The sequence below is a fragment of the Indicator indicator genome, chromosome 13 (assembly GCF_027791375.1).
Source record: "Indicator indicator isolate 239-I01 chromosome 13, UM_Iind_1.1, whole genome shotgun sequence".
NCBI lineage: Eukaryota > Metazoa > Chordata > Aves > Piciformes > Indicatoridae > Indicator > Indicator indicator.
The window spans coordinates 7,872,617-7,885,683 of NC_072022.1; the positions used below are offsets into that span (position 1 = coordinate 7,872,617).

Below are 13,067 nucleotides of genomic sequence, written 5' to 3' on the forward strand. Positions count from 1 at the left end.
GGCACTAAGTGCCTCATCCAGGCTTTTCTTAAACACTTCCAGGGATGGTGACTCCACCACCTCCCTGGGCAGCCCATTCCAATGGTCAATCACTCTGTCTGTGAAGAATTTCTTCCTAATATCCAGCCCAAACTTCCCCCTGCACAACTTGAGACTGTGTCCTCTTGTTCTGTCACTGGTTGCCTGGGAGAAGAGACCAACCCCCTCCTGGCTGCAACCATCCTTCAGGTAGTTGTAGAGAGCAATCAAGTCTCCCCTGAGCCTCCTCTTCCCCAGGCTAAACACCACCAGCCTTCTTGTCCTCGTTGTGATTGTGATTTTTTCAAAGTAAAGAAGATCCCTTTTATCTTTTGATCATCAGCCTTTCCTGCTTTGGAAGTCTAGCATCAGTTCGGTCACCTGAAGTTTGGGTGGTTTCCAGTCACTAGAACCACTGTGACTCTTGCCTCAAGTGCTTAAAACAATCACTTCCTTTTTGTTTTTCTCCTTACAGCTCCTGTTGAATGGAACAGTTTTTGCTAGGATGTCTCCTGGTCAGAAATCCAGCCTTATAGAAGAGTTTCAAAAGCTGGAGTAAGTTCACAATGAGCTCTACAGTGAGGAAGTGTTTGATGAATGTCCAGGCTTGAAAAGTCTAGTAAGAGCTAGAGTTAGTCTAACATAGCATTTCCAGGAAGTGCAAAACCTGAAACTTCCACAGACATTAAATTCCAAAAGCCTGCTAAAGAAAAGGCACCGAAGTCCATGTTGGTTTGCTGACCCATCAAAAACCTAATAGTCCCATGGCTCTGGGTTTAGTTTGTTCACATCATCCTTCATTCTTAGTTCTCCTTCTGGGCTGAAGTAGGGACACTTGTCTACCCAAGATTTTCAGAAATATATATCCCAGCACTGCAGCTTCTCCTATGCTAGCAGTCCTTTGACTGCACTGTTGCTGACTCAGTGTGATGGGTTAGAAACCATGGCTGGGCAGTCTGGATTGGTATGCCTTGTGCTGCTCGCAGTCACAGAGGCATATATATATTCCTGAGCTGCAGATGCTTTGTTGCCTACTATTCAGCTGTTTCCCAAGTCTTTTGAAGACTTTCATCCTCACCTCAACTACCTAGAGCTTTGCCCTAGAGCAGGGTAACCGTTAGGCTGTTTCAGCTTTCAGCCTGGTGTGAGCAGTTGTGAGCACCCCAGCCACTGCCTGGCCTCCCTGGACTACCATCAAGGCCTCCCAGTGAGAACTTGCCCAGCACTGAAATCCAAGCCTCAGCAGTAGAAGACACAAGTGAGTCAGCTCCTGAAGCATTAGGCTGATTTTACTTGGATGCTGCAGATACAAGGATTTACTTTTAGGGCTCATGATTTCACAGGGTAATTTCAGCCTCAGGGTGGGGAATAGTCTCCAAATACCCTGTTAAGCCATGCTCCCCTTCTCTGAAACTCCAGCTGCTTCTGTCACTCTCTGTCTGCCCCAGGAGATGCTGGCAGGATGGGACCCTGAAGCAGAGTCCCCATTCATGTCTATTCCCAGTGCACATGAGGTCCCAGTGCCTGTGGTCCTTCCTTTCTGAGCAGGGTTGTCACTATTTAGCCCTTTTCCTCTGTAATGATTGACCTTAAACCAAGTGACGATGGAAGACTGTTGCAGAGCACATAAAATTTCCTGCTAATGTATTCTTCAGTCCCTTACAGCAGGAACTCTCTGCAGCAGTCACATTTGAGTTGCCAGCCCAAAGCCCACACACACACTCCAAAGTCATGGGCTTGTATTTCAGGCTTTCAACCCCTCAGAAGGGCTTGCAAGACTTGCATGGAGAAAGCTCTGACTCCCTCCTGTTTCCCAGAACTGAACTGTAGGTCACTCTGTTTTTCAGTTACTTTGTGGGCATGTGTGGAGATGGAGCAAATGACTGTGGGGTAAGTGAGAATTCTTCACAATATATTTATATGGAAAGTGGAAAAATAATACAATGCCAGTAGAATATCCCAAACTGAGGACATGCTGGAGGTGGGAATGCTATGCTTGTTCACAGACCAGCTGGACTGGCAGCAGTACTGGTCCCACAGCCCACAGTGTGTTCCTTACCACGGAGGAACTGCCTTGGGCAGAGATTGCTGCAGTTTGTGATCTCAAGGAGTGATTAATTTCCTTTACAAAAACTGCCAGAGGATTCTTTGAATCCTCCCCTGGGGTTTCTGTCAACATCTTATATGTCTGGGGGTGGAGAAGTCTAGGAAGAGGAGGAGTCTCCATGGGAAGCAGCTGTAGACCTACAAGGTTTTTGTAAACACACATTTTAGAAGCACAAGAAAGGTTTGGTTTTGGTTTGGTTTGGTTTGGTTTGTCTTGCTTTGCTTTGGTTTGTTTTGGTTTGGTTTGTCTTGCTTTGGTTTGTTGGGGGTTTTTTGTTTGTTTTGGTTTGTTTTGGTTTGTCTTGCTTTGGTTTGTTGGGGGGTTTTTGTTTGTTTTGGTTTGGTTTGGTTTGTCTTGCTTTGGTTTGTTGGGGTTTTTTTGTTTGATTTGTTTTGCTTTGCTTTGCTTTGGTTTGTCTTGCTTTGCTTTGGGGTTTTTGTTGGCTTTGTTTTGTTTTGTCTTGCTTTGTTTTGTTTTATTTTGCTTTGCTTTGCTTTTGTTTTTTCTTGCTTTGCTTTGTTTTGCTCTAAAAGGAGGGGCTCATGTTCAGGAGGGACACATAACTCCCTTGTAGGCAGGTTGAATTCACACCACGACCTCACACATCCTTGTGGCAGTGACGGCAATGTCACCCAGGCATTGAAGCACTCACACAAAGTCCCGAGGACTCTCCTGGAGGAAGCAAGCAGAGAATTTGCACTGTCTACATAAAGTGTGACTGCAATAAGTGCTGACAGAGGAGGCAGAGCCAAACCTGTCTTCTGCAGGTGGTAGTGGATAGCTTTAGGGTGTGTGGAAGCAGACTTTCCCATGCTGTCATCCCCATTGTTCTTCTGGACCCACCGCCTTCACGACATCCCGCTGGAGGAACCTTTTGGGTGGAGGACATCCCGGTAGCGAGAAGGGCCTGCTGTTCACAGAGCAAGGGATCATTTCTGGGCTTGCATGTCAGTTGCTGTGCCTGCCTGGTTTGTGAGTGCTGAAGAAGAATGTGACTTCCAGGCGCTGAAAGTGGCCCACGCGGGGATAGCGCTGTCGGAGCAGGAGGCGTCTGTGGCTTCACCGTTCACATCCCGAACCCCCAGCATAGCATGTGTGCCAGAGCTGATCAGGTGAGCATGGCCTTCTGTTTCCTCTTTCAAAAAGGAGACAGTTCCCACTCCTCTCACATATTGCTGTTGGCTGTTCCACCCGGGGCAGAATGTACACAGGCAGAGGAAAAAGAAATGCCTTTAACCTCGAAATCACCATTGAACTGCTTCCCACCTGAAATTCCTTTAAGGTATATTAATTCCCCCAAAACTCTAGGAGGAGGGCAGCTACAGTTGAGCTTAGTGTCATTAACAGTATTTTAAGTGCTAAAGAAAGAGGAAAATGAGCAATGCTCTGTAAATCTGAATCAAATGTCCACAAGTCAGCATATACAGTACTGTTAGGACTCTGATAACCTCTGAAGGCAATTCTGTCACTTAAGAGTCCTGCTAACTGGATGGCTAAGCTGGAGAAGCATTTGGTATAAGAAGAAAATTACAGAGATAATGATGTACTTGGCTAAGTAAAATGTACCCTATAAGTATGGATGGAAAGCAAAAGTATTTCAGGAAGCTTAAGAAGTCACACCCAAAGTGCCAAATATGCCTTGCAGCTGTCGTTTATTAGCATATGCAAGAGACATGAAGATTCACATTGAAGATCATCAGGAGATCAGACTTTATGATAATCTTTGATCTAAATCTCATCCTCTAAACCATTCAGATCCTAGTACAATGTCTATTTTTTCTGCATCAAAGCAAGGCATGTTCCATTGTGATGGTGACAGAACACTGGAACAGGCTGCCCAAAGGGGGTTGTGGGGTCCCCCTCTCTGGAGATATTCAAGACCTGCCTGGATGCATTCCTGTGTGGTCTGGTATAGGTGATCCTGCTCTGGCTGGGGGGTTGGACCTGATGATCTTTTGAGGTCCCTTCCAGCCCCTAATGTTCCATGATTCTGTGTGTGATTCTGTGATTAGCATCTGTTACTCCAATATTTTGCTCCCTGGGGCAGATGAATAGCCATGGAGAGGGTGTTGACCTTGTACATTACTAACTGTCCACTGCAGGAGAGGACCTGTTAATTTGACCTGACTGAGCAGCTTCTTGACTTTGTGTGCTTTTCTTCATATTGTTGCCTGCATTATTAATGTCAGCAGGAAAACTCACCAGGGTAAATTGTAGTCTTGGGAACACGGATGACTTTTGCTGGCATCAAGATTTCTGCAAATGAATATTTTACCTCATTCAGGACAGATTTGATTTATTTCACCTCCCAGCGAGCTATTGGCAGAGATGTCTCTGTTTGTGACACATTTGGAGAGGACAGACAACAGGGGCAGACCCATCACCTAATTGCTGTCCTTTATTCATGTCCTCACACAGGGAAGGCCGTGCTGCCCTCGTCACTTCTTTCTGCATGTTCAAGTACATGGCACTGTACAGCACCATTCAGTACCTTGGTGTTCTCCTGCTGTACTGGGTATGTCTTGGGAACATGTTGGCCAGAACTGGATGAGCTATTAATCCCTTGTAGGAGAAACATGCCAGCGAAGTCACAATAAAACCAGAGTGTGGAGCTTTACCTTTATCCCAGCTGCAGACTTCTGTGGCATGATCCTATGGCCCATCTGTAGCCCCAGCTGAAAACTGGGAAGATTCTTCCAAGTAGCTTCAGCCAGTGGGCTCAAGATCCGAGCTGAGTAAAAAGAAGGCTGAGATACTGACAGTTTTTTGGCTGAGGGCATATGTCTGTGGAAAGGGAGAATCTGGTGTAAGCACAGACTCTTGCAGTTTGCTCAGCATTTAAAGCATGAATTAACTTTACAGTATCCAAAATCCTCTGGAGTGCCTTAAACCACTTTTACATGGCTTCTTCCCAAAGAGAGAGGAGGGCTTTGCATTCAGAAGCCACCCAGTATTCAGCAAGCATGTCTCTTCAAACAGCCTTCCTTTTTTTTTTTTTTTTAATTGCATCGTGTGAACTGGAAGTGTCCTTAGCCTGAACAATGCACAAAATGAGCATTCACTGCAGGCCCAGTGGTGACAAATCTATTGGCAGGGTGATGGGTGTGTGGTCCCCTTATCTGCTGAGTGGCATTTCAGAACAAAGAGCAGAGCATTAGCTCCATGGAAATAGCACAGCTTTCTGGAGAAGATGTAAACAAGCCCATGGCAAACCTCTGATTCATGTTTTGTTTTCTTTGTTTGTTTGTTTTGTTCTGTGTGTTCCTCTTTTCAGCAACTAAACTCCTTTGGGAATTACCAATTTTTGTTCCAAGATCTGGCTATTACCACTGTAATTGGTGTGACAAGTAAGCCCCTTAGTCATCCTATGTATTAATGAGAGAATGATCTCAAATATTATTTCACCTCCTTGGAAATGCATAATTCTGTGTACAGAAAAGAAGAAAGAGACAACACAGAGTGCAGGATGCTTGGATTAGAAAAGGAGAGGTCTGGTTTGAGAAAAAGCTCTGAAATAAGATGGATAATTCTTAGTGGTGCATTTGCTGAGCAGGCAGGTTGTTGATAACTGTGATATGATCTCAAGAAGGAGTAAAAATAGACCTAATGCAATGGAAAGTCTATTCAGGGGTTTTTTTCCTATTGACTTAGGGAGGAAGATAAAGAAGATAGTTAAGGATTAATGCCCAAATGAAAAAGTGCAGGGATCAACTGGAGTCCAACTCATATTTGAAGCTGTGTAGACACGAGGCATGTCAGTAAAGACACAAGAAAACAAAGAACAAAGGAATGATGGATGTCAGACAGTACAGAGCAGGAAGTTGTAAGCCAAGAACGAGAGGAAAAGCAGTACTGGAGAAGAAAGAGAAAGATGGGACTGTTGAGACAGAGTAAATGCAGGGAGAGGTTTAAAAGTAGGAAGGGTAGGGGCATGAAAAGTACATAGCAAAACCACATGGCTGTCTGCTACACCTGCTGGCATACAGACAACTGGAGAAGACCTTGACTGAAAAGGCTGAAAGCCCCTCACAACACTGAGTGCCAAACGCTGCCTTGCTGTAAATAGCCCATTTGGGACTCTGCATCAAGGCTCTCTCTCTAGATCTTTTATTCAGAGTTTGGATAATTTTGTCAAGCTTAAAAACAGAGAAAAACCTGTTGGGTCAGTTAATGCAGTCCTGTACCAGCTCAGATAACTGGGCACTCAGTACTTAGTTCAGGAGGATGCACAAAACATGGGCAGCAGAAAAGCCACAGCTGACAAGTGACAAAGGGAACAGGAGAGCTTGAGCATGTCTATATCCTTGGACCTGACAGCAGCCAAATAAAATAAAAATCCAGCATTTTCATTTCCAAAAATGCCTCATTATAGTCAGAGGCCATTAATTAGCCTCTTCTGTAGCTAGTGAGATTTTGTAAGAGAATAACTCTGTGTTTGCTTTTGATATGGCATTTATATGTATTACTAAGAGCATTCTAAACTGTGAAAGTGCTGGCCATTGATAACAGTCAGGGAGTGCTTTGAACACACCAGTAAATGCCTGTGCATGCTTCAGTGAGTTTCACAGGTGCCTATCCAAAGCTGGTTCCCTACAGACCCCCCAGCCAGCTCATCTCACCCCCACTGCTGCTCTCTGTTGTACTTAACATCCTCTTCAGCCTCTGCATGCAGATCTTCGGGTTTGTCGTGGTCCAGGAGCAGCCTTGGTATGCCAAGGATGATATACACAGGTAGGTTCCTTTCTTGGGTCTCTGAGTGATGCAGGGCTGAAGATGATCAGCTTCACAAGGATGATATACACAGGTAGGTTCCATTCTTGGGACTGGGTGATGTAGGGCTGAACATGATCAGCTTAACTACAGATCTGATCAGCAGCTGCAGGCAGCCCCTGTGCTTCCCCACAGGGTGCACACACATTAACCAGTGCTGTTTGCAGCACTAAGCTCTCCAGCAAGTCTCCTATGGAGCACAGTGCATGTGGCAAGAATGCTTCTACTGAGCACAAAGAGGAGTATTTGCTTCTAGGGAAGACCAGGTTATCACAGTCTCACAGTATAGCAGAGGTTGGAAGGGACCTCAAGAGATCATCAGGTCCAACCCCCCTGCCAGAGCAGGATCACTAAGGGTAGTCTGCACAGGAATGCATCCAGATGGGGTTGGAAAGTCTCCAGAGAAGGAGACTCCACAAGCCCCTGGGCAGCCTGTTCCAGGGCTCTGTCACCCTCACTGTGAAGAAGTTTCTCCTCATGTTGAGGTGAGATCTTCTATGTTCTAGTTTGAACCCATTGTTCCTTGTCTTATCACTGTGAACCACCCAAAAGAGCCTGGCCCCCTCCACTTGACACTCACCCCTCAGATATTGATAGACATTGATGAGATCCCCTCTCAGTCATCTCTTCTCAAGACTAAACAGCCCCTGTATCACCTCTGGAGGTTTTTAAGGCCAGGCTGGATGTGGCTCTGGGCAACTTGATCTACTGGGAGGTGTCCCTGCCCATGGCAGGGAGGTTAGAGCTAGATGATCTTTGAGGTCCCTTCCAACCCTGACAATTCTATGATTCTGTGTTTGAGCTCAGGCCCTGACAAGTTCAGCATGCTCAAGCCAGTGGGTGAGACTGAGGACTTGAGGACTTTGGCAGTAACCTACATCCTTGTGATAGCAGAAGGAAATCATGGCTGTGAGAGAGGATTCCCTATAGAGGTAGTAGAAGCTGGGAGAAATCACAGAATCACAGAATGTTAGAGGTTGGAAGGGACCTCCAGAGATCATCAAGTCCAACCCCCCTGCCAAAAGCAGGATCAGCTAGGGACAGTGGATAACCAAGATAATGAGGACAGTGATCAGTGATCACAGAGGCAATGTGACTCTCTTTTTCAGTGCCTGCCTCTCAACGACCAACCACACGAAGAATTCCTCCTCTAATTCCAGCCTGGGGCTCCATGGGATGAGTGATGGAGCCCAAGGGCAAATGGACAATGGCTACAAGAGCTATGAGAACACCACAGTGTGGCTGCTGAGTACCATCAACTGCCTCATCGTAGCACTTGTGTTTTCCAAGGGAAAACCTTTCAGGCAACCCATCTACACAAACTGTTAAGTATGGGGAGAAAGGGAGGGATCTGTGAGTAAGTCAGTTCAGATGGTCAATTCACTAGGGAAAAATGAAAACTTGGCCAAAGCAATGCCAGACAAAAAGCAGGAGCCCAATAATAAATTTCTACATGACTAAAGGCCACCTTCTCACAGGTTTTAGTGGAAGTGGCATCCTACTCTCTGAGCTGGGCCCACATTTTGTGTTTCTGTCACTGATAAAACTTGGCCCTGACATTTGGATTTCCAAAACAGACAGATGGGGTTTGGTAAAAACTTTCAAGGAGTAGAAGAAAGGTGGTGTTGGCTGGAAGAAGCAGCATGTTATTTAAGGCAGCCTGAATGGCACACCTCAAGAAGAGCCAGAATTAGATAATCTCATCTAATTTGAGAGAAGACATCTTCAGTGCACTCTTTTGCACCCATCTCAGAACAAAATTAAATGAAATCTGCATATTTGCAGAAGTCCTTTTCCCAATTCCAGAATCATGGATGTTTAATATTTACTAATTCTCTGAACAGTAACTTCTTTAAAGAGGAAACCTCAAAGGAGGCAATGACTTGAAGGAGCTATAGTGAAGCCTAGTAGGTCTGTTCTGCCTCTGAAAGACTGCTCACATGAATGGAAAATGAGCACCTGTGATTGTGGCAGTTCTGAAAGTTGCAGTAGAGGCATAAGAGAGCTTTTCTTTTTCTTTGTGGGACTAATCCTGCAGCTCTCAGGCAGAGCTCTTCTTTTGCTGAAGAGCTAAATTAATGCTGCAGGTTTCATGGCTTTGCTGCTTAGGTATAATAATAGGGGAGGAGATATTTCTCTCAGAACCAAGCGAAACCAGAGGGGTTGGAGAATGAATTTTGGGGTATGCCAGCAGCTGAAAACATGAATTTACTCATGATTGAAATGTTGACCTACAGATGGGAAGGACACTAGATTTTCCATTGACTACACTCTCTAGATTCTGATCAAAAACAAAGTCTTTATGTCACTGAAATTGAGGGCAGAGTTCCTAATCATATTGACAAGAGGAAGTCTCATCCTGAATGTCACTGAGCTCAGGGTGAGACTCATTGGTAGGCTCTAAGGCTTCTCAGATGTGAGAGGTCAGATCAAATCTTCAAAATGCTTGCTTGGCATTTTAAATCTGTGGCTACAAGCCTTGTCCCATCCTCAGCTGTATCTGCTTGACCAAGTAAAGCTGGGGGTTTACTTTGATCATTTCCCTTGGCTGGAAGTTCCTTCCTCTCTTCTTCTCTCATGGGTTTTGTTGTTTGGTTTTTCAAACCGTTTGGCACAGAAAACGATTGCAACCTTCTGTAGTAAAAGCAAACAGCTGAGATTGCTCATAAATCTGTTGTGTCTGTTCTTGTCCTTTCAGATGTCTTCATACTGGTGCTCACAGTGCAGCTGGGTGTGTGCCTCTTCTTGGTGTTTGCTGATATTGACGATCTCTACTCTAAGATGGATGTGAGTATTGGTCCAAGGGAGGCTTTCTTCCATGCTGGTCCCTTCACAAGTGCACTGAGCTTGTTTTTAACATAAGGCACAGACTTTTGCAGGGGTGAATGCCACCTCTAAAGACAGATCAGATTTAAACAGATGGATTTTAGATTATGGGATTGAGGAACCTTTTGGAGATCCCCCCCTTTTGGAGGGGGAAGTTTAGCCTTGATCTTAGAAAGAAGTTCTTCACAGACAGAGTGATTGCCCATTGGATTGGGCTGCCCAGGGAGGTGGTGGGGTGAACATCCCTGGCTGTATTTATGAAAAGCGTGGATGAGGCACTTAGTGCCATGGTCTGGTTGATCAGTTAGGGTTGAGTGATCGGTTGGACTTGATGATCTTGGAGGTCTCTTCCAACCTGGTTGATTCTGTGTATGGTAGTTCCAAAGAAAGATCTGTTTGTTCTGGCATCTGGGCTACCACACATGCGTGTTTGATTGTTTCAGTGCATTGTCCATGCAAGTGAAGATGAGATCACTAAGCTTAACATGCTTGGTATGTTGGGGATGTGGTGGTTGTGAAGCCAGGAGAAGAAAGGGGCTGAGCCCTTCAAGTTTAAAATAAAGCCCCATGCACTTGTGTTTCCCAGACTGTGCTGCTCTGCACAAAGATCCTCTTGCAAAGAAGATCTGCCAGCACTCACAGCAGCTTTCACTTCCTAGTATTTTCAGGCTCCTGGTTTGAGTCTCAGACAGCCCACAGTTTCTTAAAGCAGCATTTGCATTTAGAACACCTGCACAGAAAAACGAATGGGACTGTCATGGCAATAGAGGATCTCTCTGGATCCTTGATTACTAAATACCAATAGGGCTTGGTCTGTTTAGTCTGGCAGAATGCAAGATGGGAGTTGCCTTGTGCAAATCCATCCTAGGGAAAACAGAGGGGAAGGATCTCTATTGCATGTAGGGCAGGGTTATCAATAGACCTGGCAATTAGTATGTTGAGGCTGGGAAATGTTAACCTCCTTCACTGTAACTCCCACAGCCTTGCAGCTGGAGTCAGAGGAGCAGAACAAAGGCAGCACTGAGCTGTTTCTTCAATACGTTTGCAATCACAATGATGAAGCGTGGTGGCTTTGACTGTCAAGTACTAAACATGATGCAGCTTCCAGTGCTGTATGTTTGCATGATGGGTTTAGAAATGGAAATGATGAAACGTGGAAAGAGAAACACAGAGAAAGGGAATGGCCCTGGATTTTGAATGCCAAGCAGCCTAGCTGAAGGTGCCTCACCGACTGTTTCCAGAGCAGGACTCCGGCAGACCCAGTTAAGGAACCTGCCACGAGATGGCACTTTAAAGCCAGTCTTGGTCCTACTGTGAACTCAGATGACATAGGACATTGTCAGCACTGCAGCCATGAGGGGCATTAAAATGCCTTTGAGAGAGCTGCAAAACTTCCAGGCTGTCTGGATTTGCTGAGAAGAGAGAAAAGGGAAGTGGCAATAAGAAACTCTGCAATAGCCTAGTGCTGGAGAAACTGCTGATCCAAATTTTGGATCTGAGCTGCTTCTCCAGGAGAACTTGAGCTGCAGCCAGGAAGCCAGTGCTGTCAGCTGTGGGAAGCTGGAGATGGGTTTGGAGCTGAAATACTCAACCTTTGAACTATTTCTTATATCAGAAAGAAAGAAAGAGTTTGGATTTCCTGTTGCAGCCCTGGGTATGGGTTTCTCTGCTGCATCTTAGAGTTTAAAAACATCTTCATCAATAATTCCTCCAGACAAGTAGCAATATTGGCTTATCAGGCAGTGTGACATTCTGGCTGTGGATGACATGAAGCTAGTGAAAGGTCTTAGAACACAAGTCCTGTGAGGAGCAGCTGAGGAAACTGAGGTTGTTGCGGAAAAGGAAGGCCTTATTATTCTTTACAACTACCTGAAAGGAGATTGTAGTGAGGTGGGAGTCAGTCTTTTGGTCTAAGTATGATAAAAGAAGGGGAAGTAGCCTCAGGTTTAGAGGTTTAGATTTATTAGGAAAAATTTCTTCACTGACAGGATTGTCAAGCACTGGAACAGACTGTCCAGGGAAGTGGTGGATGCACCATCCCTGAAGGTATTTACAAGACAGGCAGTTGTGTTGCTTAGGTTTAGTGGTGGAGTTGGCAGTGTCACTTCCGTGATTGGATTTGATGACCTCAAGGGTCTTTTCCAACCCAAAATATTCTATGGCACAAGCTGCCCCCAGAGTCTAGTGCACACATGTGATGTTGAACAGTTCCTCCTGCATTTTCCTCCAGCTTGTTTGCACCCCCACCACGTGGCGGATCTCCATGGTGATAATGCTTGCAGTCACACTTGCTGTGTCCTTCCTTGTTGAGGTGAGCATGCTTCACTGAATGCACTTGGCAGCACTAATTGGAGAGATGAAAGGATCAGGTCTCACTCTTTCTCCCTCCTGAGCCCAGCTTGGGAATATCTGGTAAAATAGGATGTTGCTGCTACCTTGCTCTTATTCTCCTTCCACAAAGTCCCACATCTGAGCAATCAGATAGAAGGGAATGCAAAGCCCAACCACCTTTTCTTTCCTCTAGTGAGTGGAATGTATCAGGCCCTGCTCCAGGCTAGAGAAATATGGGCAGTCTCTGGCATTCTCTACTCGGATTCTGAAGGCTCACAGGAGCAGCTGATCCCAGTTTTCTGGTGGAGAGCTCTTGTGGAGCTGGTAGGAGAAGCAGTCAGCAAAACACTACTTAAGGGACGTGAATGAACAGGATAGGGTAGGACACCTGGGTCTCTACTACCTGCCCCATGTGTATCTTGTGGATGAAGAAGGAAAGCCACTGTCCAGGTCTTCCAGAATCTTCCTTTTGCTCTTGCTCTTACAGGAAGCTGTCATCGAGAACAGATCCTTGTGGCTGCTGCTGAAAAAGACCTTCCGGTACCACTCCAAGAGCCATTACAAGAGGCTGCAGCGTGTGTTAGAGCAGGACTCAGCCTGGCCACCTCTCAATGAAACTTTCTTCTCTGACTCTGTGGCAATATCAGTAGAGGGAAACATGGGAGGCCATATCAATCCAACATTTGACAGCAATGAGGAAGCACTCTGAAGTGAACTGCAGAGGACACCTGGCCAGAGGAGTTGTGTTTGGCTGTAGAAGGACATTCTCAGAGACATAAGAGGAAGGACTGACTACCAGCTCTGGCTGATTTTTCAATTAACTGGAAGCAGAAAAGCTGGCTATGGTAACACAGAATCACAACAGTGTTTCTCCTGTCCCCTTGCCTGTGTATGAATAGCTGCCAGCTGTAAATGGAATAGTTTGATGAATACTGGCAAAGTATTCATCCTAGAAACACCCCATTGCTGCTTCCCTCTCTTGAGCTACATTATGCTGTTTACAAAGGTGGGAGCT

At 45.6% G+C, this 13,067-nt stretch overlaps 1 protein-coding gene across 1 annotated transcript in view; it reads left to right on the forward strand.

Moving 5' to 3' along the window:
* Positions 1-12,761, forward strand: part of ATP13A4 (ATPase 13A4) — a 55,072-nt gene extending 42,311 nt beyond the window's left edge. Inside the window, exons 21-30 of the mRNA XM_054385805.1 lie at positions 494-573; positions 1,866-1,908; positions 3,128-3,237; positions 4,544-4,640; positions 5,400-5,472; positions 6,682-6,856; positions 8,005-8,219; positions 9,594-9,682; positions 11,952-12,032; positions 12,540-12,761. Of these exons, the coding sequence (XP_054241780.1) occupies positions 494-573; positions 1,866-1,908; positions 3,128-3,237; positions 4,544-4,640; positions 5,400-5,472; positions 6,682-6,856; positions 8,005-8,219; positions 9,594-9,682; positions 11,952-12,032; positions 12,540-12,761 (1,185 nt within the window). The remainder of the gene's footprint in view (positions 1-493; positions 574-1,865; positions 1,909-3,127; positions 3,238-4,543; positions 4,641-5,399; positions 5,473-6,681; positions 6,857-8,004; positions 8,220-9,593; positions 9,683-11,951; positions 12,033-12,539) is intronic.
* Positions 12,762-13,067: the final 306 nt, after the last annotated feature.